Source organism: Pelecanus crispus, chromosome Z, assembly GCF_030463565.1.
Source record: "Pelecanus crispus isolate bPelCri1 chromosome Z, bPelCri1.pri, whole genome shotgun sequence".
Classification (NCBI taxonomy): Eukaryota; Metazoa; Chordata; class Aves; order Pelecaniformes; family Pelecanidae; genus Pelecanus; species Pelecanus crispus.
The window spans coordinates 81,104,482-81,131,935 of record NC_134676.1 but is presented as its reverse complement, the minus strand read 5'-3'; the positions used below and the strand labels follow the sequence as shown (position 1 = coordinate 81,131,935).

General features: G+C 42.0%; 1 protein-coding gene across 1 annotated transcript in view; it reads right to left on the bottom strand.

Annotated features, from left to right (window-relative positions):
* Positions 1-1,072: 1,072 nt before the first annotated feature.
* The window catches only part of RASA1 (RAS p21 protein activator 1), a 71,641-nt gene continuing 45,259 nt past the window's right edge, over positions 1,073-27,454 (bottom strand). Inside the window, exons 14-25 of the mRNA XM_075725837.1 lie at positions 23,540-23,697; positions 23,166-23,242; positions 18,240-18,412; positions 17,878-18,037; positions 17,535-17,677; positions 16,669-16,784; positions 15,341-15,427; positions 12,005-12,072; positions 5,789-5,877; positions 4,052-4,129; positions 2,671-2,805; positions 1,073-1,940 (exon numbers count right to left, since the gene is read on the bottom strand). Coding sequence (XP_075581952.1) covers positions 1,857-1,940; positions 2,671-2,805; positions 4,052-4,129; positions 5,789-5,877; positions 12,005-12,072; positions 15,341-15,427; positions 16,669-16,784; positions 17,535-17,677; positions 17,878-18,037; positions 18,240-18,412; positions 23,166-23,242; positions 23,540-23,697 — 1,368 coding nt within the window. The 3' untranslated portion in view covers positions 1,073-1,856. The remainder of the gene's footprint in view (positions 1,941-2,670; positions 2,806-4,051; positions 4,130-5,788; positions 5,878-12,004; positions 12,073-15,340; positions 15,428-16,668; positions 16,785-17,534; positions 17,678-17,877; positions 18,038-18,239; positions 18,413-23,165; positions 23,243-23,539; positions 23,698-27,454) is intronic.

Genomic DNA, 27,454 nt, shown 5'->3' with positions numbered 1-27,454 from the left:
CTTCATCCACTCTAGTTTTGACAAATCTTTCTACACTGGGGTCATTGGCTGACTGGTCAGGGAAGAAAAGCAGCTATCACAATTTCATTCAGAAGCCGTGGCACCATTTACACACCACCACCACATCAAGTGAAGGAAGCATGACTTAATGTGGTTTCAGTTAAGTCACATACTGAGGTTCTGAACTGGTTGGAAGCTTTAAGTAGAGCATTCAGCAGTAGTAGCATCGCACAAAAAAACGTTACAAACTGGGACTGTGACTTCTGTGATCTGCGGTGTACAGAGAGACAACTGAGCCAGGCACAAAGAAATCTTGTTAATTACCTTTTCCTCTGAGATGCAGTTTAATACAGGCTTAGCAGCAGTTTTTATGGGATGATCTAAAAAAGAATTCAGTACTACCAAGGTCTTGCAAACAGGTGTGTCTTTACTAGGCTGTAGTAAGAGCATCACCTCTGTCTACTACGCATAGTACTCGTGATGCTGGAGAGACCAGGGCAGCACCGCAAGGGCCAACTACAGACCCCAAAGACATGTGCCAAGAGAAAGTCTATACGATTTGGCATGACAGTGAATGGAAACAGCAATTCGAATAGACAGGAGATAGAATAATGACACACTAACAGTGTAACGACTATGTTCATATGGCAGTTATTTCTGTGATGATGTCATCATCTTGTCGGTCACTCTCAGCACCCTTTCATTCCTTATTAGATCGCTGCCTAGGAAAGTTAAACATGGTGATGGTGAAATACCCTCTGAATCAGCTGCGTATTTTACATTCAATTTTTAACAGTTTTAACATCTACTTTCTTGTTCCACGAGAGAGACATACAAATTAAGGCATATGGACAAGGTAATGCTGTTCTGAGGATTCATGCTAAAAAAGTGACACTGCGTGACCATTTCCAAGTACATCAAGTGTGCAGGCACGAAAAAATTTCCATGGCAAAGTTAGCCAGTTTCTATAAAGAGTTGATCTGCAGCTTGATTTATTTTAAAAACTTAGATTTTCACTTATAAAAATAATATTTACGCTAGACTTACAGGACACAAAAAACCAACCAATACATATTTTATAAAATGGTTTAATGAATGCATGCATGTCTGATACAATTATCAATAAGTTTACTGAATTCAAATTATTTACTGTTGTAAACATTTTACAAAAGCATTGTGATTTATCTGGATATACAGTTCTTGATGGAAGAACTACTTGGACTGAATCAGTGGCACATCAAAAAATAAAGCTGACAAGACCCATTCTGCATATTCTCTTTCAGCATGATTCCAGCAAGAGAAACAGCATGGTATAAAAAGTGTACAGTAAAGATTGTTCCTACCATAACATCAAATCCTGGAAAATGTAAATACAAGTTAAAGTGGTTGAAACAGTCAAAAGTCATAATTATTGTAACCAGTCAGAAATTACAGTAAGAAATGTTATCCAGTTATATGTAGCTGTCAAAACAACACATTTCTTTTCATGTCAGTTGTTAATTCTTCTCCAACAAGACAGCAAAACTTTGGCAATCAGAGGTGCTGAAAATAATGTTCAAAGTTCCAAGACAGTCACAGCATTTTCTTTGCGGAAGGTGAACTGTACACCAAGGCTCAGAGGTTGTGAAAACTGTTTCCAAGTGGAAAAAAAGTGCAAACATCCTGCACAGATAGCTTAAAAAGCTGCTGGTACAATCATTCACCAACAGGATCTTTGTTTTCTTTTTGCATAGTTCACACATCACTGGGAATGTGACAGGGTGTGCTATTTTTGGCAAGAGCAAGAAGAAAGTGATACTGGTGTGAGTTGCCATGTTGGGCATGCTGGATCCATGCAGAATTCGGGTTGAGGGCTGCTACCTGATGTTATTAGAGACTGAATACTGATTTTGTTTTTGTTGAAGCAGTTCAGTAATGGCCAAAAGCTTCTTAAGAACATGCTGTAGAGAGAGAGTCAGTAAAACCATAAAGTTAGGCACTGGAAACAACAGTCTTCCTTGAGAAGCATTTTCAGCATTAGCCCATGTCTACCTGCTACTAGGTAGTTTAAAATACATTAAAACAAAAACAAAAAAAAAAAAGGAAACAGCTGATTCCCTAGTCAGCAAGACACTGCTTCAAAAGGGAAGTCTCCAACAGCATTATGAACTTCACCTCTCCATCCATGGATATTTTTGCTGCTTTGTGGTTTAACAGGGAAGCCAGGAAAGTGCACTGCTAGCACGCTGCTAGGCTTTGCTAGAGGAGTTTGCCCTGTTTGTTTACAAATGTAGTGGCCAATTAGGAAGCAGAAATGGGAGGCATCAATACAAAATGAATGAAAGTAAATTTAGTTCTCAACTGAAAAAAACCAAGATCCTAAAACTAACGACCCAGAGGGCCTGTCAGAAAACAGTAATTTTGTGGGTTTAGGCTTCCTTTAGAAGCTAAAACTTCCTCTGGCAACTTTAAAAAAAATCTCTTTGATTTTGTTGCATGAAGAAACAAAACTATGGACTCAGTATTTACCTTTACAGCTAGCTAATAACCTGGTGAAATGCAGATATTTTAAAATGCTTATCACTCATACTGCAAGCCAGAAATACTACAAAAGAATCCTGATACTAAGGAGTAACTCAAGACAGACAGTAGTCTGCACCTGTGATTTCTTCGTTAACCTTCGTTGCTCACCTGCATTACACCTCGCTCATTGCTGAGTGTCCGCAGTTCATCTGAGTGTGCCACACATATCTCATGCAAGGCCGCCAGATCACGAGACAGGTCAGTTCTAGAATGGTCAGTAGTGTCTGGAAGCTCAGGAACATTCTTCAACAAAAAAGATGAGAGCAAATTTAGGGTATGCAGGCACACATGAAGATAAATTACAGCTCTGCCGATGCAATTGTTTCATACTGCACACAAGTACTGCAGTGTTTGTCTTCCCAGCTAGGTCTGCAGTCCATCTCTCTGTGACAAATTATGTATTTCCTCCTCTCTGTATGTGTGCATTTTACCAGTATACTGCAATTCCTACTCCTGCTAGAAGGTTTTTACTAAAATATCTTGTATTGCTACACTACTGTTGAGCTGACCAGAAAGGTATGGAGACTCATCTTACAATGTTCCCCTAAATGAGGGGGAATCCATCCATCAGGTGCTTTTTTTTCCCATCTAAATGAGAGAACAGCAGCAGCAACAAAAATTCAGCAAAATCTGTAACTATCAAGTAACTCACTCCACTGGTCATAAAACAATGATGTTATAATTAAAACAGTAGATTAATCAGACAGTTACTTGCAAACCAACAGTTTTCAGAGACCTCATGCAAAATCTATCATTTAAAGAAAACTGATGTATCATAACAGTGTGGCAACCTACCTGAATGCCACACTCATTTTTATATCATATCAAAATACTCTGTGAGATGTCTTCTAGGTCATTTTTAAGGGATCAACTCAGGAAGCTTGGCACATTTTTTTTCATCTTGTTTTTTAAAATTAATTCTTGGTTTACAAATACACACATATAACATGAGGCCCTAACTCCTGTTACAGCTATCATATACAAAACCGTAACAGTTCAAAAGAATACAGTAACTGCAGTTCACTTTCAAACTACAATATCTAGAATGCATTGAGTGACACGTTTGGTAATGCATAACTCAAATTCAACCTACTATTTTTTAAAGCAAAATACAATTTTTTTAAAAGAAAAGAAAGCAAAGTAATGACAGATTATATCTAAGAATTATTGTTTTAAAACATAATTTTAAAGATTTGTATTTTTGGCCAAGATTTCTAATCCTCATAGCTATGTAATCTATTTGAGCTTCTCACATCTATGGAGGCACTAAATGAATAAAGTCCAAGATGACATTTGATGGTTTTAATTCCGTATGATAAGCCAGCAATCTGCAGTTTCTAAACATGCATAAGAACAATTTAGTCCGTTACAAGCATTCAAAACTGCATGCGAGCTGATGCATTTTTCAGGTAGTTATTAAGAAGTGTAAAGATTTTTCATTTGCAATGTAGCTATGTAACTTCCAGTAAAGATTTTTTTAACCACTTACCCCAAGTTCATCCAAGAACATGATCATGCGATGTTTGTTGCTCTTGATGAATGGATTTACCCCTTCCATATATGGCTCCTAGTAATTTTTAAAAGTATTCATTAGAACAAATCAATGCTAAGATAACTGTCATACCTGAAGCAAACAGAGTGCAGTCAGACAAACGATGTTGCAAAACAAGTCAGTCACCTGGAGTGATTTTGTTTTTTCAAATAGATTTCTAATACCTGGTGTGCAGCCAGTCAAAAGACTGCAGAATTTGGTATTTTCTTACATTCAGAAGATTCAGAGTCTCCCAATTCAGAAATTTTCTTATACATGCATACTGACAGGAATTTGCATTAAGATGAACATCTCTCGATACCTAGCTCCAATGAACAAATGCTCTACTTTCAAAGGTATGATCAGGAGTAAGTGCCCTCTTTCTTGCTCTTTCATTAATGCTTACATTCCAAGTTACATGTGTCAGAGAACAACTTTTATAATGCCAGCCTGAAGTCACTTTCATTATGCTTAAGTCAACAGATTCGTTTTTCAACCATGTTTCGGCCTGGAAACCGAGACAGACCAGTTGTTGCTGGCATTCTCTTACTGTTACAATAGAAACTTTACTGAAAGCTGGGTCTTTTTAGTGCAATATGTACACTTGATTTACAACATTAATTATGTCTAGCAATATGAAAATTAGTACAAATGGGAGGGGTGCTTTGACGTACTCTACCACAGAAAACACCAACCTAAAGCGTAAATAAATGCACGGTGAAAGCAGGGGAGGGGGAAGAGTCAGAGGCTGGTGGTTCTTCATTTGTTTCAGAATTGGATAATCTATACCAAGCTGGGAATTCAGGCCTGATTAGTCTCAATCTGAGACTAGTAAGATATAGATATATACTATATATATGTGTGTGGAATGCATTTCAAGGCTGTGTACAGAAGTACACCAGTATTACTGAAAGATGCCCCTGCTTTTGACATCTAATAATCAATGGAAATGCAAAAAAAGCTTCCATCATCTATTTAAGGCAGGATATTTATCCTTCTGATTCCTTCCTATCACAGATTCCTGCTCCAGCAATTCTCAGTTGTCTTTCTGATATGGACATTCCGAAAGAAAATGTGCCCATGTTACCATTACCATCATGGACACGTTTGCTGTGGTGGGATGGCTGCCTGCCTTCCCCCTCCCCACTTCTCCCCTCTAACGCAGGAAATACTGTAGCACAACTGCTACCTTTTCTGTTGCAAATGGGAAAAAGGATGCTCCACATACTTCCACTGTTGTCTCTGGAACAAATGCCTGCTGAGTTTATCTGTGTTCTCATGGCATCAATACACGGTTGCATCGCACTCTGTAAGACCTACTGGTATGGTCATCCCTTCATCAGTTACTTTAACAGACCGTTGCTGGCGTTCCCACTACCAGATTTAAACTCTTCATGGGATGTACCAAGTCATTAATGTGAGTTTCTAGATCACTTCCTCTCAAACGGTTATGGCTCCTCTTCCCAATTTGACCAGATTTTATGCTACTGCTTGACTTCAGATCAACACCCTGTTTAGCTCTAAATGACTAGGGCAGAAGAAACTGCAGCAACAAGGCCTCCTTGCTGCAAACAGGTGATGTATCAGGCTTTGCACAAGAAAACAGCAACAGATTCTTGCATGTATTAAAAGGAACATTGAAATGTACTGGAAATGTAGTTCTAGGCTGTTGTGTGTGCCTAAAATTGTATTCACCTTAGCTCCAAATTCAACCAGATTTGCTAAATTCTGCACAGACTTGGCGACCAGCGTCAGCGTTCTTGCAGCAGTGGCGGAAGGAGAATCTGCCAGGAATACAAAGTAGAGAGTTACTGGCCATTCCATTTAAACCTAACAGCAGTCACATGAAAGTAAAGCTCTTCTCCAATTCATGTCTTTTCATGGAATAAAATATTTTTAATATTATAACAGAACTGCATGTGGAAGATGTCACTTGGTGAAGTAAAACTTGTGTTGCTTAGTAACATCCACAAAAATGTATTAATATGAACATCTGATTTTCATAACAGTTGCATACAAAACAAGTATGCAAAATAAAGTACTGTCAGTAAGAGGTGAAGTAAGAACCATATTCACAAAAGTGAAACAGTTCTGTTGAAAGGAGGATTATTTGTTGTTAGAATAAAAAAAATTAATTTACCTTTAGAGTAAAAAAAAGGCGAGTTTACCTTTTTCCTTATCTGTGCATATGCACATAAGTGGGCTCTGACAAGTTACACAAAGTTACTGGCGTCAGGAAAACAGAGTAAACATTACAAGTAATCGTGGCTTGTATTTCCATGAAATGACAGTCACTTGCTGTACTTTACATTAACCGCTTCGTCAGTTAAAACTTCCTTTTCCAAGCAGTGATATTACCCAGTAATACCTTACAAAATTATTTTTCCCTCCAGTTACGGTAAAAGGCCTGGTTGAAAGCCAGGTATGAAATGTTCCAAAATTGACATAGTTATTATATAAGCTCTAAATTTTATAGTTCTTCATAATAATGCTATATGCTTCTCATTGTCTACCTGCATCTTTTGTTGTTCTTTCTTCCCCTCCGCATCCAAAATCCACTGAAAAATAAGTTCTAATTTTTCATAGAATCATCTAGGTTGGAAAAGACCTTTAAGATCATCCAGTCCAACCATTAACCTACACTACCAAGCCCACTCTAGACTAATCAAGGGTAGACCAGACTAAACCATATCCCGAAGTGCCACATCTACCCGTTTTTTAAACGCCTCCAGGGATGGTGACTCCACCACCTCTCTGGGCAGCCTGTTCCAATGCCTGACCACCCTTTCCGTAAAGAAATTTTTCCTAATTTCCAGTCTAAACCTCCCCTGGCGCAGCTTAAGCCCATTTCCTCTTGTCCTATCGCTAGCTACTTGGGAGAAGAGACCAACACCCACCTCACTACAACCTCCTTTCAGGTAGTTGTAGAGAGCGATAAGGTCTCCCCTCAGCCTCCTCTTTTCCAGGCTAAACAACCCCAGTTCCCTCAGCCGCTCCTCATAAGACTTCTTCTCCAGACCCTTCACCAGCTTCGTTGCCCGCCTCTGAACACGCTCCAGCACCTCAATGTCTTTCTTGTAGTGAGGGGCCCAAAACTGGACACAGTATTCCAGGTGTGGCCTCACCAGCGCCAAGTACAGGGGGACAATCACCTCCCTGCTCCTGCTGGCCACAGCATTCCTGATACAAGCCAGGATGCTGTTGGCCTTCTTGGCCACCTGGGCACACTGCTGGCTCATGTTCAGCCGGCTATCTACTAACACCCCCAGGTCCTTTTTGGCCAGGCAGCTTTCCAGCCACTCCTCCCCAAGCCTGTAGCGTTGCATGGGGTTGTTGTGACTGAAGTGCAGGACCTGGCACTTGGCCTTGTTGAACCTCATACAGTTGGCCACGGCCCATCGATCCAGTCTGTCCAGGTCCCTCTGCAGGGCCATCCTACCCTCGAGCAGATCGACACTCCCACCCAGTTTGGTGTCGTCTGCAAACTTACTGAGGGTGCACTCGATCCCCTCATCCAGATCATTGATAAAGATATTGAACAAGACTGGCCCTAAAACAGAGCCCTGGGGAACACCGCTCGTGACCGGCCGCCAACTGGACTTAACACCATTTATCACTACTCTCTGGGCTCGGCCACCCAACCAGTTCTTTACCCAGCGAAGAGTATGCCTGTCTAAGCCGTGAGCTGCCAGCTTCCCGAGGAGGATATTATGCGAGACGGTGTCAAAAGCTTTGCTAAAGTCGAGGTAGATGACATCCACAGCCTTTCCATCATCTACCAGGCGGGTCACCAGGTCATAGAAGGAGATCAGGTTGGTCAAGCAGGACCTGCCTTTTGTGAACCCATGCTGGCTGGGCCTGATCCCCTGGTTGACCTGTACTTGCCTGTGGAGTTCGCTCAAGATGAACCTCTCCATAATCTTCCCCGGCACCGAGGTCAGGCTGACAGGCCTGTAGTTCCCCGGGTCCTCCTTCCGGCCCTTCTTGTAGATGGGTGTCACATTGGCAAGCCTCCAGTCATCAGGGACCTCCCCTGTTAACCAGGACTGTTGATAGATGATGGAAAGTGGCTTGGCAAGCTCCTCTGCCAGCTCCCTCAGTACTCTCGGGTGGATCCCATCCGGCCCCATAGACTTGTGAGCGTCCAGGTGGCATAGCAGGTCATTAACTGCTTCCTCCTGGACTATGAGGGCTCCATTCTGGTCCCTATCCCTATCCTCTTGCTCAGGGGCCTGAGTACCCTGGGGATGACCGGTCTGGCTGTTGAACACAGAGGCAAAGAAGGCGTTAAGTACCTCAGCCTTTTCCTTGTCCTCGGTGACAATGTTCCCCCCCACATCCAGCAAAGAATGGAGATCCTCCTTGGCTCTCCTTTTATTGCTGATGTACTTATAAAAGCATTTTTTATTGTCTTTTACAGCACTGGCCAGATTGAGTTCTAGCTGGGCTTTTGCCTTTCTAATTTCCTCCCTGCAGGACCTAACAAGATCCCTGTACTCCTCCTGAGCTGCCCGCCCCTTCTGCCAAAGGCGGTAGACTCTCCTTTTTTCCCTGAGTCCCCGCAAAAGCTCCCTATTCAGCCAGGCCGGTCGATTTCCCCTCCGGTTGGTCTTACGACACACGGGGACAGCCCGCTCCTGCGCCCTTAAGACTTCCTTCTTGAAGAGGGCCCAGCCTTCCTGGACCCCTTTGCCCTTCAGGACCGCCTCCCAAGGGACTTTCCCAACCAGGGTCCTGAAGAGGGCAAAGTCTGCCCTCCGGAAGTCCATGGTAATAGTTTTGGTGCCCCTCCGCTTAGCATCACCCAAAATTGAGAACTTTATCATGTCGTGGTCGCTAAGCCCGAGACGGCCTCCGACCTCGACATTTCCCACAAGCCCTTCTCTGTTGGTAAACAGCAGGTCAAGCGGGGCACCTCCCCTGGTAGGCTCGCTTACCAGCTGCATTAGAAAGTTATCCCCCACATGCTCTAGGAACTTCCAAGACTGCTGCCTCTCTGCTGTGTGGTATTTCCAGCAGATGTCTGGCAAGTTGAAGTCCCCCATGAGAACAAGGGCTAGCGATTGCGACACTTCTGCCAGCCGCTTATAGAATGCCTCATCTACCTCTACCTCCTGGTTGGGTGGTCTATAGCAGACTCCCAACAGGACATCCACCTTTCCAGCCTTCCCCCTCATCCTTACCCATAAGCATTCCACCTTGTCATCACCACTGTCAAGCTCTATGCAATCGAAACACTCCCTAACATACAGAGCCACCCCACCGCCTTTCCTACCCTGCCTATCCCTTCTGAAGAGCTTATAGCCCTCCAGTGCAGCACTCCAGTCATGAGAGTCGTCCCACCACGTTTCCGTGATGGCGACTATGTCATAGCCATCCTGCTGCACAAGGGCCTCCAGCTCCTCCTGTTTGTTGCCCATGCTACGTGCATTGCTGTACATGCACTTAAGCTGGGCTGTCGATTTTGCCCCCAATGTTGCCATGCCGCCCCTGGGCTCCTTACTAGCGGGCCTGTTTATATCCCCTTCCCCCTTCAAACCTAGTTTAAAGCCCTCTCAATGAGTCCCGCCAACTCTTGGGCGAGAATCCTTTTCCCCCTTGGAGACAGCCGATCTCCATCAGCCGCCAGCAGGCCCGGTGCCGTGTAGACCTCCCTGTGATCGAAGAACCCAAAATTCCAGCGATGGCACCAGCCTCTGAGCCACCTGTTAATCAGGTGAGTTTTCCCATTCCTTTCAGTGTTCCTTGCTGCCACTGACGGGATAGAGGAAAACACAACCTGTGCTCCCGATCCTGCGAGCAATCGCCCCAGTGCCATAGTGCATAGCTGGAGCTATGCAACTCATGCCAGTTGTTCACTGTGTCTAGTGCTTGGTACAAGACAGGCCTTTGAAGCAGCAATGCTGGAAAATGTTACTAGCCTTGGAATCCAGAACTTCAGGTTAGGAGAACTGATCTAATGAAGTAAATTACTTTTAAAAAAACCTCAAAGATGCTTGAAACAAAGCATTTAACTTTTGAAACAAAGTTGGGTTTGGGTTTTTTTTTTTTTTTTTAGTTTCTTGGGTTTTTTTTCCTCCCAATCATGGTTGCCGAGGTGATAGGGTTGCTGCTGATACTGAGCTGTACCTATACACCCAGCCTTCAGAATACCTTTTTCCCCCTATTATAGGAAGAAGGTATATTGGAAGCTTTGCTCCAAAAGAAGGACTGCCTCACCCCCCCCCCTTTTTTTTTTTCCAATAGCTCTAAAAGCCCTGCACAGCATCTGTAAGTTTACCTTAGCAGTAATCAAGAATATTAGCTGGATTTACATGAGCAGGACTTTTAACACTGACAGACAAGCTTAAAAGGCATTACTCAAATTTATAGGTAATTTTTTGCACCTGCAGACACAGAGCAACACAAGTTAGGAGGTACCTAACTTGCAAATTACCTGAAGATAATAAAATCCTAAAGAAAGGATCACTGTGTACCAGGCCATGTTTCTCAAATGCTTTCTCCAAAGCAAATATGGAAATGATTACTGGGTGAGAGAAAGGAACTTTCTGTTCAACACAGCCCTTCTCATTTAGTGTAGCTTAAAAAGAGACAATACAAACATGCTACATTGTCTTAAAAAACTGTCTATGAATAAAGAAAAAAAGCTTTTCTGAATCGGATTTCTGATTTCCTCCTATTTCCAAATCAGCATTTTACTGGTAAAAATCAAGAAACCGCTAGGGAGGGAAGGAGGAAGAGCAATGGCTAGTGCAAACTAAATGCCCTCTAGCTTGGGGTGATCTTTGCCAAAGAAAAAAACCCCAGAAAACAATGATGAAGTATAATGTAGGCAAACTTTTAAAACTAAGCAACTTATATGTCTGAAAATTTTAACTCTATTACTAGAGTTTACAGTAGTTTATGCTTTTCCTTTTTTCCTCCCACAGAGGTTAAATTAAAAATGCCCACAAATATTTCCAGGTGCTTAAGGCAACTGCCATGGGCTAATCGGTGCCCTCACCATTACAGCTTCACGACAGGGAAGACCCGCACCAACAGTGTGTCAGGTGTGGTCCCTGATGTGTGCCACCGTGGAGAATGCTATCTGATACCGGCCAGCACTGTGCCACAGGCCAGTACAGCAGTGCTGCAATCCTGGCCTTGCAAACAGGAATGCTCCCTGTCGCTGTTTTAGTTAACTACTGCAGACGTACTCTACCAAGAGAGCATCAAAAAGCAGGGTAAGACTACGCAGTGAGAACATGCACTTAGGCGAGCGCATGGGAACTCTCCTATATATGGCCTTGAGGTCAACCAAGATTACCATCTCAAGTCTGCACAACCCACCCTATCTAAATACCACTCCTCTCTCTCCTATCTTCAAGATCCCGAATTTGAGATTGACTGTACTTAATGAGTCAAAGTAAAGACTTCTCCAATGGCTGGAAGCTAGCTAAGCGGGACGTTCAAACAAGTTACTCAAGCATAATTTTCTAGGTGCACAAGTGTATTCCAGGCTCTGCAGACACATTTTCAACTTCATCAATCCTGTTCACTTAAGACATACCATTGAATTTCAGCCATTAACTTTGAATACAATGCAATGCCAAAGTGACACCTGAAAGTCACACACTTGCATTTTTCACACTGCTAGAATATATTCCACATCGCTAGACTTTAACTCAAAATTGTATTACAAATGCATGTTTTTCTGGACTTTAAAATGACACTGGGGATAACCACAATTTAACCTTTAAGGGTGAAAAGCGTATGTTGGCTGTCTTATGGAGAAGTCAGTCAAGTGATGTGCATAACACAACTTTGGACACAGTGTTCAAAAAACCTTTGTATTTTGCTACATTAGACACTACAGTAATTTCATGCCTACTACTGTATAAAGTATGAATTCAATCTGAAGCATATAGTCACCTGAGATGATATTAAACATCCTTGGGTTCAGGATAGCAGGACAAATCAGTCGAAGAAAAACGAAGCCACTGAAATGGGAAGAAAATTATATTTTGTTCAATAAAGTTAAGAGAATTAATGGATTCAAGTTAGCGTGGAATCTTTTTGCGACAGATACCAACCAACCAGCCTGCACTCTGTGAGTATGTTAACAAGTTAAGAATATCATGCTATGACTTCAATTATGATAAAAGCTGAAAGAACAGGCATAATGATTTCCCAGTTAAGGTGAGCTGTTGAAACCACGTAGAAAGAACTTAATTGTGAAGTCATACTGAAGCTAATCTTGGACCACGCTGGTTTCAAAAAGGAAGAGCCCCTGGTCTCTGACTTCCCAAAGGTGTTCCGATGTCTGCTACTGCAAGGCATCCATCCTGCAGCCACCCACTCCCCCCAGCCAATGTATGGAGCAGTGCAGGAGCAGGTGGGCAAAGGGAACCTCTCTTTTGGCAGCAACACAGCCTTTAGTCAGCTTAAGCTGATCCACGTCCTGATGACTATATGCGATAGCAGAAGGATAATATGGGATCTGCTACTTTCCTCCCAGAAGTAATTGGTGCCATCTAGAAAGCTGGGAAAAAAGCACTCTGTTTTGACTGCAGAACTAGGAACTCATTCAAGAGAAACCCAGAATAGCCTTCGGTACCATGAGAAATACCTAACTTTCCGTTAATAGCAGAATTAAAACCCATCCACCTCGGGTTAACCTCAATTCCAGCTAATTGCTATACAATGAAGTGACATATGGACCAACTAAAGCAATCTAAATCATCTTTAATTTTGTTTGGAGTGCTTGGACACTACCAGCAAACTGGTTTTCACTACAGCAATACCAAAGCCTGACCACTTCTAAAAGAAGGAAGGGGACCTTACACTACCTTGCCTGTTGACAAGTACACAGTGATGGTAACGTTCCTATTACTTGAAAATGACACACATAGTAGTGATGTTAACACACCTTCCATATGTCCAAGACACCTAATACATAGTTATAGATGTTTCTTACTTCTCCAAGAACCATGAATTATGGGCTGGTAAGACAACACTTCTTGGCCATATGTGAAGTTAAAGTATTTTATATGGTGTGAATTTAAAACTATGAGGAAGGAAGTAATTTTTAAGTCATGGCATATACATCAATTCCTCTTTTAAAGTGCCCAAAGGTGAAGGCCAATGAGGTATGAATCTAGCATGGACCTTGCTGATACAGAAGATCTGGTGCTTCTTATCCTGGACAACCTGCCTAAATTGAGAAGAATCAGTATCTACACAGGGGGGTTACCACCAGAAAGAAATGGCAGCACCTTCTGACTGATACAGTAGTGTCATGGTTTAACCCCCGTTGGCAACCAAGCACCACATAGCTACTCGCTCACTCTCCCCCAGTGGGAGGGGGGAGAGAATCGGGGCGGGGGGGGGGGAAGAAAGTAAAACCCTTGAGTTGAGATACAGGCAGTTTAATAGGACAGCAAAGGAAGAGAAAATAATAATAATAGTAATAATGATGAAAGAATATACAAAACAAGTGATGCACAGTGCAACTGCTCACCACTCGCTGACCGATACCCAGCCGGTCCCCAAGCAGCGATCGCTGCCCCCTGGCCAACTCCCCCCAGTTTCTATACTGGGCATGATGCCATATGGTATGGAATAACCCTTTGGGCAGTTTGGGTCCTGGCTGTGCCCGCTCCCAGTGTCTTGTGCACCTGGCAGAGCATAGGAAACTTTGAGAAAGTCCTTGACTAGTGTAAGCACTGCTTAGCAACAACTAAAACATCAGTGTGTTATCAACATTACTCTCATCCTAAATCCAAACCACAGCACTATGCCAGCTACTAGGAAGAAAATTAGCTCTATCCCAGCCGAAACCAGGACAAGTAGGAAAGATACCCAGACGTCTAAAAACTGTCCATTTGCTTCTGAATATTTAATCACTCTTGGACCAAAAATAGTGCAATAAAAGATAACGATCACTAAAGGCTGTGAAACTCTAGAGAGAAATCACTAGCATCCACTTGCTAAGACTAACATCACAAGAGCAAGGGATCCCATATTTATAGCATCCAGTGGAGACCTCTGGAAAACCCTGAATGCAAGCTGTGTCCACTAAGGAAAGCCGCATGGTTCTCTCTGGAGCTGGGGAAGAACAGAACGAGATACGGTATTCATGGCTGAGCAATACAGCCTTCCAGTAGGTTACCCCCTCAAAGTAAGAGGGGCTCTCACAAAAAGAGCAGCCTCCATTTGAAGGCAATGCCCCTGCATGGTACCCTGGATGACATAAGGCTTCTGGTGTCAAAATGATAAACACACGCCAAAGACAAATCCTCTGAAAGACTCCCTCCACGGGAGATGAACCTTGGCAAATCATATGACTGCCAGACACTGCAAAAAAGGAAAGATGTGGCTCTGACACTCTTAAAACCCCCAGTAGCATTTAGAAAAACAGTGTCAAGACCACATCTTTGGCAAAAATTTTTGCTTGATCTGCAATGGCAGTGGAAAGTGTTAGAGGAAGAACTTGTGCATTGCATTGGTTTATGAACGTACATTTGAGTTTTTGTGGCTGGTGCGAGTTCAGAGGAGCCAGGTTCAGTTACCTCCTGCAACGTTTTTAGAGGAGCTCTGCAATGTTTCAACATGATTGGGCTGGAGCAGAGAAATGAAACAAAACTGGGACAGCACAGAATTACATATCCCAATGCAGACAGTACCTGCAAAATTTAATAACAGCCCAATTTTCTTTTTGAGAAGGTATTAGATTCCTTACCATGTTCAGTCTGCATTTTAAAGGGCATGGATCTTAAACCACGTAAGATTTCTCCAGCAATTAACACACACTACATAAGAGTGCTAGGCACAGTCATATGGCATATGACAGGAACATGATCTTCAGAAGTCACTGCTCTCTACAGGTATCACAGAGGTTAACTACTGCTTTGAGAGAAGTTTTTCTTTCCCAGCACGAAAAAGGAAATTGCTGTTTTAGATTAGTTTGTAAAACTTGATAAAATGCAAGTAAATTTGAAGTTAAAACTGTTAAGTACAGCTATCCTGACCTCTATACTACATCAGCTTATTCTGTCAAGGCTCTAAGAACATGATTAAGAATCTAGCAACCTTATAATCCTTAATTGGGATATTGTGCCTAAGTATCATAAATATCTTAAATACTGCTGTAACCTGAGTAAGTACTATACAGTTTTGTTACTGAAACACACACAGATAAGCACACTGAAGTATGTCTTTAACAAGACTTGAAAGATTATTTTTGGAATAAAGTGGCAAGTAACTTACCTAACAACTCTGGTTCTCATGGTGGTATTAGCTGGCCACTTGTTTTGAACGGACTTCTGTAGGCACCCATATATATACCTCAATGTCCTGCAAAAATAATAGCTAATTACTCATTCCATTAAACTTAAAGAATCAAAAAAGCTGGTCAGAAAGGATCTGGACCAACCTCCTACTTGATGCAGAACTATTATCAAGTCTACATTTGTAATTTAGACATAAGCTTTACATTAAGTTTATGAGTTAATTTATAATTTAATTTCTAAAATGTCAATTTCTAAATTTATACATTTAAATTAAAAAGTAAATTTATAAATGGCAAGGAAAAACCTTCACTGATACCCAATTCTATATGCAATTCAGTGATTATTCAGATGTGCATTAAATGTTTTATAACTGTCTGTTTCCTGTCTCTTAAGTAGTATTTTCTTTTAAAAAAGACAATTTTGATAGTTTCATTTTTTTCTTAAATTTCTCTCTTCTTAACTAAACAACTATTCTTTCCATATATAAGAGTTTAGTGTTTAAAAGTTAAGCAACCATACCAATAGTCCTCTCCCATAAAAAGATGGGAAAACTGTGGTATATTCCAAAAAATGTTGAGAGCTGCATCATATACTTAAAAGAAGTACAATTTTTAATGCTACCCTTGCCAGCATTAACACAAAAGAAACACTTCCGTGCTACTCTGCCATCTCAAAATTGAGGATTTTGTTTACTTTAAAAGCTAATGACACAGCAAAAAAAAGTGGATAGGACTAACAGTTTTCATTAGATGGCTCAAATCTGAACTATGAACAGAGTTATTTTAGTAAGTTAAAAAAAAAAAAAGGACAAAACCCCCTCTCTGCACTTCCCTAGCAGACAGAAGTAATCATAGCATGGTATCATTCTACTACTACCTGCTTCCATTTTTATTATGCTGTTAATAATTCCACCTCTTTCTCAGAAGAGGAGGACTGGAAAGAATTTGTAAACAACTTGAATATCTATAATTGTCTGCAAACTACTACTGTCTTCTACCTTTTTGTGGAAATATGAGATAGATTATTTTTCTTCCCTGACCTCTTGGGTCTTGTAGCTTCTCCTTCAAAGAAAAGCACATGTGCTAGCCAGAGGCTTTTGCAAAAAGCACTATTCCTGAAATTCCTGAAGGTGTTATTTTTTTCTCCGTCTATATTCCTCTGTAGGTATAGAGCAACCCTGAAGACATCAGTCTTATGACAGATTAGCAGAAGATGAACCAGTAAGAACATAATTTTAAGGTACAACATAATTCACACAAACAGGAATTTTCAAATGCAAATCTGAACAGAAAAATGAAAACTTACGGAGGCAGTATCTCTGCAGCCATGAATATTTTCTCCACCAATTCTGAAAGTATACTGAGTAAATGTGCCAAATTAGTGTTTACATCTTCGTTTTTTTCTAACTTTGAGGGATTTAACTAAAACAAAAAGAGAAAGATTGAGTTTATTCTCCTAACTAGAACTGCATATCTAGTTCTGCAATATTACACAACGAATACTTCTTCAAAGTAAATTAAAAATTCTGCCGCTGTACAAGTCTCTTACAGAACTCACAAGTCTGTTTCAATGGCTAGTCAGGAAATGTGAAGAAGCAATCTCTTTCAGTTCTAATACACCAGACTTTTAACAGCTCAGATATTCACCGCTATCCATCTGCATGACCTTTTGGTCTCTCTCAAACCAAATTTCTGAGTACTCCTATCCTTTCCACAATTAAGTTAAACACAGAAGTTAGGAGGGTCATTTCAAAACCAACAGTTTCAGGATCAATAACAATCATTTAATATCAGGAAGTTTTACATTAAAACTAAAGTTCAGACATTGACTTTTACATCTTGAGTTTACCATAAGTTACCTCGGTTAGGCCATTCAGTAACTGGTACAGAACAGCCTACAATTGGTAAGGAATAAATATGTAATTTAAAGAAATTTTAATTAAAAAACTTAAAAGGTTCTACTATAAATATTGTTCAAGCCAACATCTGGGGCGGGGGAGGGGAAATCTCTTAATGAATTCAGTTCCTGTATTTCTCATGTAAAGAATTTTAGTTCTGAGAGATTAATAAATGTCTCTGAAGCTAATATTTATTGCAAAGATAAAACATAAAAACCAGTAGGTAATTGTGTTAACAAACCAAAATATTTAAAAACATAGTTCAAGGTATCACCTCACAGGACTGCTTGCTCTCCATTATCTTTAATATAGAGTCTTTCAGTGCATGGTGAACAAAACTTGTTGCTGTGGCTTTCATATACTGCTCCATAAGTGTACTTGCTAAAGTGGTGGCACGAAACAAGGTAGTAGCTTCATCTGAAAAAACAAGACAGCAAAGAGAAAAGTTGAGAAAAGAAGGCAACAAAAAGCAGAGGAAAAATGTGCTGTGTTTACACTTTGATATATGTCATAACTAAAGGAGAAGGAGAAAAAAAAAAAAAAAGGAAGGTGCTGGAGCCCTACCCTCCCCACCTGCCCAGAGTTCCAGTAAATTTTAGTGTAATTCAGTGCAGTACCTTCCATGCTTATCTCCCTGTCATTTAACGTCCGTAATAACAAGGACTCAAGCTTTTCATGAAGAAAAATCTTCAATAAAATGCCAGCCAGCAGTGTTCTATCCTGTCCACAAACATGTGATAAGGCATAGACTACATGAAGTTCTTTCTGGAGTATAAGCTGAAAGAAAAACAGAATTTTAAAATCTTCAGAAGCTTCTCCTAACATGTAACAGCTTTGGAAAAACTGGTATCATGTATCTGTAGTGATCGATGTCACTATAAATATTATTTAACGATGTCAGCCAGTGTTACTGAGATCTGTCTCAACCAACAAAATGAGTTTTGACAGATAAACCAAGGGAAGTTAAACAACTTCATACCTCTTTAAATTCACTGTACTCCTCTTCTGGCATGATCTTCTCCATAGAATATCGTGCTCGAACACGCAAAGATCCTGGCTCAATACCCTTTAATGGTACATGGGAACTGAGTTGAAACCACTCATCTGTTGCATGTCCTTTTTGTAATCGGCTTAATTGGCAACGCATAAACACTTAAGGAAAAAAAGCGTTGTTCAAGTAAGTTATCTCCAGCAAAACAGTGCTACTATTGAATAAAAAAACCCCAGTTTATTTTCAGCAGGGTCATCTTGTTTCATATTATAAGAATAATCAAGATTTTTGGCATCAATATATTGACAGATTCTCTCTTCAAGAGCTTAACAGACTTCTGTAAACTGAAGAAGAAATATAAAGCACTCTGTAAAGAATGTATACATATACATTCAGAAATGACACACGGATAGTGGCACAGTTTTCTTTGTAACACCCAAGTAGTCAGTAAAAAAGTGCTACCCTGCAAATCCAGGTAGCAGTCAGAAACCAGAAATAGATGAAGTGTTCAGAATTCACCGTCCTCTTTCCAGCCTTGGGCTGATCCCACCATCAGGGCTGCTCCTTGATCACTTCATTACTTCTTACTGTTTATTATTATATTGTTGCTACGGCTTTCCCAAACACTGCCATATGTATTTCTTTTATACTAACTCCCAGGTTAAGGTTGTAACAGTTTACGCAAATTATGTAAAAAAAGTGTTCCCAAGCAGCTTGTTGCCTAGATAATGATGAAAGTCAACTCAAGAATGGCCAAATCATTAATTCACCTTTCAGTCATGTTGGTACCTTGAAATTGCCAAGCAACGACCTGGACTGTGGCTGAAGTCTGGCCCACCAGCTGGCTAGCAAGCTGCAGCAGCTGGAGCACAGGCCCCTTCAGAGCAGGCAGACATGCTCCTGAATGGAGTTATTTTGCACAGAAAGGGCCCAGGCACTTGCAGAGGCAACACTGTGCCTGTGAAACACCCACCATGTTCAAAGAGGGGTCCACGATTCAAGTTTCACATTTACCCTGCCAGTCTGGATATTTTGAGCAAACGCCCTCTCTTTCCATGCCTCTCAATGAGATCTGCTTTTAAGTTTCTCAGATTAAAAAAAAATAAAAACCCAAAAAACCAAAAAACAACAAAACCAAAACAACCCCAAAACCAAGAGTTTTGTTTTTTTCACATTTCTGCAAAGCCCATACACCACACTGCCTTGCACAAATTGTCAACGGTTCCAGCAAACTTCCCATTGCTCCGGTGTTGCAAGGATATAATTCCATAATGGAACAGAAAAACATCACATTTATGATGTTCACTTCAGGACATCCCTGTTGCCTATTTCCTGTTCTTTGGAGTTGATGAACTGATACAAGCTGATGCATTCAAATCAGTCAAATAGTGTGAGAAACAATTCATCATCACCTGCTACTTATCAACAGTGTGGATGGGACTATGTCTTTAGAGCAGATAATCAATTCATTTTCCTAGCATATTTGTCCCCAGCATCAAAGCACCTCTACCCACAACTAAGCAATGTGGTTTTCTTCTTATTTTGCTTGCACACCCCCTAAAAAATTCTAATTACTCATTCAGAATAAAAGCCATTTGAAATCTTGAGAAAGAGGAAATTCCTCAGTACATGGACATATGTGTTGGTTTTGTTTGGGATGGAGTTAATTTTCTTCACAGTAGCTAGTATGGGGCTATGTTTTGGATTTGTGCTGGAAACAGTGTTGATAATACAGAGATGTTTTCATTCCTGCTGAGCAGTGCTTACACAGAGTCAAGGCCTTTTCTGCTTCTCACACCACCCCACCAGTGAGTAGGCTGGGGGTGCACAAAAAATTGGGAAGGGACATGGCCAGGACAACTGACCCCAACTGACCCAAGGGATATTCCATGCCATATGACATCATGCTCAGCGCATAAAGCTGGGGGAAGAAGAAGGAAGGGAGGGGACGTTGGGAGTGATGGCGTTTGTCTTCCCAAGTCACCATTACACGTGATGGAGCCCTGCTTTCCTGGAGATGGCTAAGGCTGCTGATGGGAAGTAGGGAATTAATTCCTTTGTTTGCTTTGCTTGCATGCACAGCTTTGGCTTTCCCTATTAAACTGTGTTTATCTCACCCCACAAGTTTTCTCATTTTTACTCTTCTGAGTCTCTCCCCCATCCCACTGGGTGGGGGGAGTGAGCAAGTGGCTGGGCAGGGCTTAGTTGCTGGCTGAGGTTAAACCATGACAACATTCTAAATCTGGGCTTTCGCAGCCACAAGTCACTGCCATGTTAGCACAGCCCATCCTCCTCTAATCTCAGCTACCAGTTTCAAAAACAAGCTTTGGCACTACTGCAAATCATAACTGTGCCTGTAAGGAAAGACATTGGCTAATAGTTTACTCCGTGGATTTGCCTGCATGAGGCAGCTGCCTCCATTCTAAAAATGTTTCTTTTTCAACGTGAACTAATTTGAAATTAACCAACTATCATGGTGCAAAACCAAACCAGAACTTCCACTCCAGTTCAACACTGTGTGGTATTGTCCTAAGAGATTTACTTATGCAACTGTCTAATCATATCTGAGCATCCCAGTTTGCAGTAGCAGCAGATGAAGTCTACTAATATATTCTAGGGCTTTATTTTTTTCAAGCCTTATTATGTATTTTTTGAATAAATTCTTATGCAAAGTTAGAGAAACAAAGAAAAATTTAAATAGAATTGATACTAAACTGTTTAGTATCATTTCTGACTATTTGAAATACTTATTTTTAAAAATAAAAATAGTAAAATAATTATGGAATACGCAGGCAAACTTCAAAGTCAAAGACTTGAAAATTCAGGAAATACTTTAAAATACTGAAAAAACAGCCTTTATGCTAGTATCAGTTTGATATTTAACTTCTGTATGTTACAATGGAAGACATAAAGCAGTGAGACCAATAACAGAGTTTTATGCCTTCAATCTGCATTACATGTCAGGAAAAGCAAGCATAAAAGCTGACTTAACCCAGTTAACTGAGAAGATGAACAGTACCAGCTTCACATGTCTCCCACTTCATAGAAGTCCACATTTAACAGCTGTGGCTGAAACGGAGAATGTTCAGGAAAGGAACCAATTCCTTGCTTTTGAAAAGTTCAAGTGTTATTCAGGCAACGCAGCACATAGGTATGTAAGATAAGGTCTGGTTTAGCTTATTTCCCCCCCGCTGCCCCACACTTCACATATTTAATAGGGCTGGGGATGTAAGCAGAGATATGTGTTCATTCAAGTTGACTTAGTCTAATCCTTAACCCAAAACGAAAGGACTGTTCGGTTATGCAATCAAGAAACTTTGCCAAACCTGCTCCTGACCCAGATAAGGAAACCTTCTATCACCTCCTATCAGCTGGATGCAGCCAAAGCCAACACAACCTCCTAAATCTGGACAGAGAGGAAGAACTACAAAAACACTTCTAAAGAAGTTATTGAAGTATCCCATTCAAGAATTATCCTTTTAAAGGTTCTTTTACTAACCAGAGCTTTGGTGTAAATAGTTTTCCAGCTCAAATGAGTAAAAGAACAGTGCAAGAACATGGTCACAACTGCAATTGCAGCCCTTTTGTCTGTCAGAGGGAATATATCTTTTTCCTCCTGCTATGCAGAAAGTTTTCTAGACAGAGGAAGGAGAAAGAGTTTTGCAGTTGAAATAGGTTCTGCAAGAGCATTCAAAATGAGTAGTAATTCTACTTTCGTCGAGGTTTCCCTACAAATCTCAAAAAAAAAAAAAAAAAAAAAAGAAAATAAAGAAATTAGCACTGAGGCATACGTAACAGGCCAGTAACACAATATACTCAAACTGAAAACAACTGCAATAGATTAGAAATACTCTGACAGGCTTTGGAACAGACAGCTGTGAACACAACGGAAAATAAAAAAATCTTGGAACAAATTTGAAGGGGGCAGGGAAGGCGTCCTGCCCTGCAGGCATCAAAGAGGAGGCAGGGGGCTGAAGTTGCTCCAGAACAAGTATGGTGGGAAACAAGATACCTTGAGTAAGACAAAAAAAAACCTAAAAAGCACATTGTGAGGGAAGAGAACTAAACTGATTGGAAAAAAAAAAAAATCATTTTTTTCTATCTAAGAGCTCAGAATCCACGTTCTTCAAATGCCTTGTTTTCTAGAGAGCTGATAGGTCTTACCAGCTTGCTGTTAATTTGCTGGAACAGAAACAAAACCACAGTTGAAGAAGCAGCTGTCTGGGTAACACAAGGAAAATAAATTCTTGGGAACTTCTGTAAAAGGCAGAAGAAAATATGGATCCTTTCCCGTTCAAAATGATACCAAGGCAACTTCAGCTGTAAGCCCAAGACCAAGAGTGGTACAAGGAAAGCAGACAGATGAGGTAAACCAGAAAGAAAACAAGTCACATTTTGTTAAGACACTGCCAATTTTGGGGTTTTTGTGGTGGTTTGGGTTTTTTTTTTTTTTTTTTTTTGATAATGGAAGTACTACACCTTTCCTCCCTTTCTCTTTCTCACTGGAAGCAACAAAAAACCTGAAAAGGAATTCCATGCAATCAGGCTTAAGACTCCATGGAACTTAGCATTCTATGGAGCAGACCAATACTGACAGCTTCTCTTTCTGCTTGCTTTTTTGGTAAGCGCAGTCATTGTATAACACAATGGCTACTCTAGAGCAGAGCAAGGAAAGCCATCAGATACACAGGACTGGATTACTGTGCATTTTATTACTAAAAAACATGCAGGTTCTCATTGTAAAAACATTAATGGAAAGCCAGTACCAGACATCCAAAACATACAAGCACAGCAGTATGGTGAGCATAAAAATATACTTCATTCTCTTGTGACAATATTTGACAAGAGTAATGAAAACCACACAAAGTATCCATTGTTGCAATATATATGCATCTTTTACAGAAAAATACTTACATATATCTGGATCTTTACTTTTCTTTGTTTTGTTACTAAGACTTATCTCAAATCTATTAATATCAGATGAAAGATCACTAGGAGAAAAGACAGAAAGCCTCAATTAATACTATACTTGGCTGGCATTTAAGCTTATTCTAAACTTATTGCAATCCTGAGTTCTCATTATTAGCCAAAGACACTTATATTAACAAAGATATTTAGATCCCTACAGAAAATTCTGCCCATGCAGAATTTGGCTGAAAAGTTGCTGTTGTATAACCACACATACAGTATTTTTAAAAAGCATGTGCAGAACACTATACAGTGTTAAGAATCTTAAATGCAATGCAATTTGAAGTGAAATTCAGTAATTCAACAAGATTAAGACTTACTCAAAGACAAATTCTTCTGACCACACAGGGTTCTGCCCTTCCCTGATGTGTGTTTTTGCTACCTGGACACTGTTCAGGTAGATGTTGCAATACGGATTAGTAAAATGCTTTACTGGGAGCGTATGAGCTTCTTCCACATGCAAAATAAGACTGCTGACCTGAAAAAAAAAAAAAAAAAAAAAAACCCACAAAATTTACTTTTTGTTGCTAAAAGAGAAATACAAAACACGTGAATGGATTATTTTTTATCCTCCGTGTGGAAGCTTAATGTTACTATAAGAATACTGAATACAAACTAAAATTTCCCAATAAAAAGACGAAGGAACAGAAGTAATGGAACAACATTTTAAGTGGCACAATGGACAAAATAAGAGTAATTCAAATAATTACTGAAAACAAATCTCCAGCCCCATGTTTTTAAAGCATCTTCTTTTCTTCTTTTAAAATTATCTTTGAGGCATTAGGATTTGCAAATACTAACTTTTCTATGTACAGAAAATTTTACTGAAATCAAAGACTGGCACCTTGAGTTACGGGTCATAGTCATAGAAAGACTCCCTCCTGAGGGGAACAGAGGGTCCAATATGGCGGGTGGACCCTCCCCATAGGGAAGTCCGCTCCCTGGCAGGAGCCCGGGTCAGAGATATCACCAGGAGACTTCCCAGCCTGCTATGGCCCTCAGAATACCACCCCTTACTACACTTCCACGGGGGTGGTGACGAAGTTGCAGTGCATAGCCCAAGGGTGATTAAGAGACTTCAGGGCCTTGGGACACTTAGTGAGGGAATCGGGGGCACAGGTCATCTTTTCCTCCCTCCTTCCCGTTGTGGGAGGTGACATTGGTAGGAACAGGCGGATCCAATCTCTTTACACATGGCTCCATGGCTGGTGCCACCGTCACAACTTTGGGTTCTTTGACAATGGGATGGCCTACATGGCACCAGGCTTGCTGGCAACAAATGGGAGCCACCTTTCTCAAAGGGGAAAGAGGGTCTTTGCACAGGAGCTTGCGGGGCTCATTGACAGGGCTTTAAACTAGATGTGAAGGGGGAGGGGGAATGTACCAGGCTTGCCTGTGACAAGCTGTGGGATGGTATGCAATGGTTAGAGGGACGGGGTGCTACTGTGAGCCCTCAACGTGATGCCCAGAGGCATGATGGGGACGCTGCTGCACAGTTGAAGTCTGGCAGAGATGAGCCGGGGGCTCCTGAGATAGATAGAGCTCACAAGGAAACCTTCGTGAAACACCTCAAGGGAAACAAGGGATGTTCCACTAAGAAGGTGACACGGCCAACAGCCCAGATGAAAAGCCTCTACCTGAACGCACACAGCATGGGGAACAAACAGGAGGAGCTGGAAACTGCTGTGCTACTAGACAGCTACGACCTGATTACCATAACTGAAACTTGGTGGGATGAATCCCATGACTGGAATGTGGCTATCGATGGCTACAGGCTCTTCAGAAGGGACAGGTGAAGAAGGGGCAGAGGCGTTGCCCTCTACGTAAAGAAATCAATACAGTGTGAAGAGCTGTCCCTGAAGAATAGCCATGAGCCGGTCAAAAGCTTATGGGTAGGAATCAGAGACAGAGGCAGCAAAGGGAACCTTGTGGTTGCTGTCTACTGCAGGCCACCTGATCAAGGGGAGCCTACTGACGAAGCCTTCTTCCTCCAGCTCCAGGAGGCTTTGCGCTTACAGACTCTTGTCCTGCTGGGGGACTTCAACCACCCCAACAGTTGCTGGAAAAGCAACATAGCGAGCTGTAGGCAATCCAGGAGATTCCTGGAATGCATAGATGACAACTTCCTAAGCCGGGTAACAGACACCCCTACCTGAGGGGATGCGATACTGGACCTGATGGTCACCAATGCAAGTGAGCTCATCGGTGATGTCAAGACTGGAGGCAGCTTGGGCTGCAGTGATCGCGCGCTGGTGGAGTTCACACTCCTGAAGGACATGGGAAAAGCGAGGAGTACAGTCAGGACCCTAAATTTTACGAAAGCAAACTTGCAGCTCTTCAAGGAGTTAGTCAGAAGGACCCCCTGGGAGACGGTCCTCAGGGACAGGGGAACGGAACAGAGCTGGCAGATGTTTAAGGACATCTTCCATAGAGTGCAAGAGCTCTCAGTCCCCGAGTATCAGGCAAGGAAGGGAAGAGACCAGCATGGCTGAGTTGAGACCTGCTGGTCAAACTAAAGATGAAGAGGGAACTGCACAGGCAGTGGAAGCAGGGACAGGTGTCCTGGGGGGAATACAGGGAAGCTGCCCGGTTGTGTAGGGAGGGGGTCAGGAAGGCCAAGGCACAGCTGGAGCTGAATTTGGCAAGGGACGTAAAGAATAACAAGAAGGGCTTCTACAGGTATGTCAACCAGACAAGGAAGGTTAAAGAAAGTGTACCCCCATGATGAACAAGAAAGGCGAACTTGTATCAACAGACAAGGAGAAGGCTGAGGTACTCAACAACTTCTTTGCCTCGGTCTTCACCGGCAACCTCTCTCCTCACCCTTCCTGAATTGATGGACCAACCGCAAGCTGGGGGACAGGGGGGTAAAGCCCCTCCCACTGTAAGGGAAGATCACGTTCAAGACCACCTGAGGAACCTGAATGTACACAAGTCTATGTGACCTGATGAGATGCATCCCAGAGTCCTGAGGGAACTGGCTGATGTAGTTGCCAAGCCACTCTCCATGATACTTGAAAAGTCATGGCAGTCCGGTGAAGTCCCTGCTGACTGGAAGAAGGGGAATGTTGTGCCCATTTTCAAAAAGGGAAGAAAGGAGGACCCTGGGAACTACTGACCTGTCAGCCTCACCTCTGTGCCTAGGAAGATCATGGAACAGATCCTCCTAGAAGCTATGCTCAAGCACATGGAGGACAGGGAGGTGATTCGAGACAGCCAGCACAGCTTCACCAAGGGCAAGTCCTGCCTGACCAACCTAGTGGCTTTCTATGAAGGAGTGACTGCATCAGTGGACAAGGGAAAAGCAACCGATGTCATCTCTTTGGACTTCTGTAAAGCGTTCGACACAGTCCCCCACAACATCCTTCTCCCTAAATTGGAGAGATATGGGTTTGATGGGTGGACTGTTTGGTGGATAAGGAATTGGCTGGATGGTCGCATCCAGAGGGTTGTGGTCAATGGCTCCATGTCCACATGGAGACCAGTGACAAGTGGAGTCCCTCAGGGGTCTGTACTGGGACCGGTGCTATTTAACATCTTCATCAATGACATAGACAGTGGGATCAAGTGCACCCTCAGCAAGTTCGCAGACACCACCAATCTGAGTGGTGCAGCTGACACACCAGGAGGACGAGATGTCATCCAGAGGGACCTGGACAAGCTGGAGAGGTGGGCCTGTGTGAACCTCATGAGGTTCAACAAGGCCAAGTGCAAGGTCCTGCACCTGGGATGGGGCAACCCCCAATATCAATACAGGCTGGGGGATGAAGAGATTGAGAGCAGCCCTGCCGAGAAGGAATTGAGGGCACTGGTGGATGAAAAGCTGGACATGAGTCAACAATGTGCACTTGCAGCCCAGAAAGCCAACTGAATCCTGGGCTGCATCCAAAGAAGCGTGGCCAGCAGGTCGAGGGAGGGGATTCTGCCCCTCTACTCTGCTCTGGTGAGACCCCACCTGCAGTGCTGCGTCCAGCTCTGGGGCCCTCAGCACAAGAAGGACATGGACCTGTTGGAGCGGGTCCAGAGGAGGGCCACCAAAATGATCCGAGGGCTGGAGCACCTCTCCTGTGAAGCCAGGCTGAGAGAGTTGGGGTTGTTCAGCCTGGAGAAGAGAAGGCTGCGAGGAGACCTTATTGCAACCTTCCAATACTTAAAGGGGGCCTACAGGAAAGATGGGGGCAATCTTTTTAATAAGGCCTGTTGTGACAGGACAAGGAATAATGGATTTAAACTAA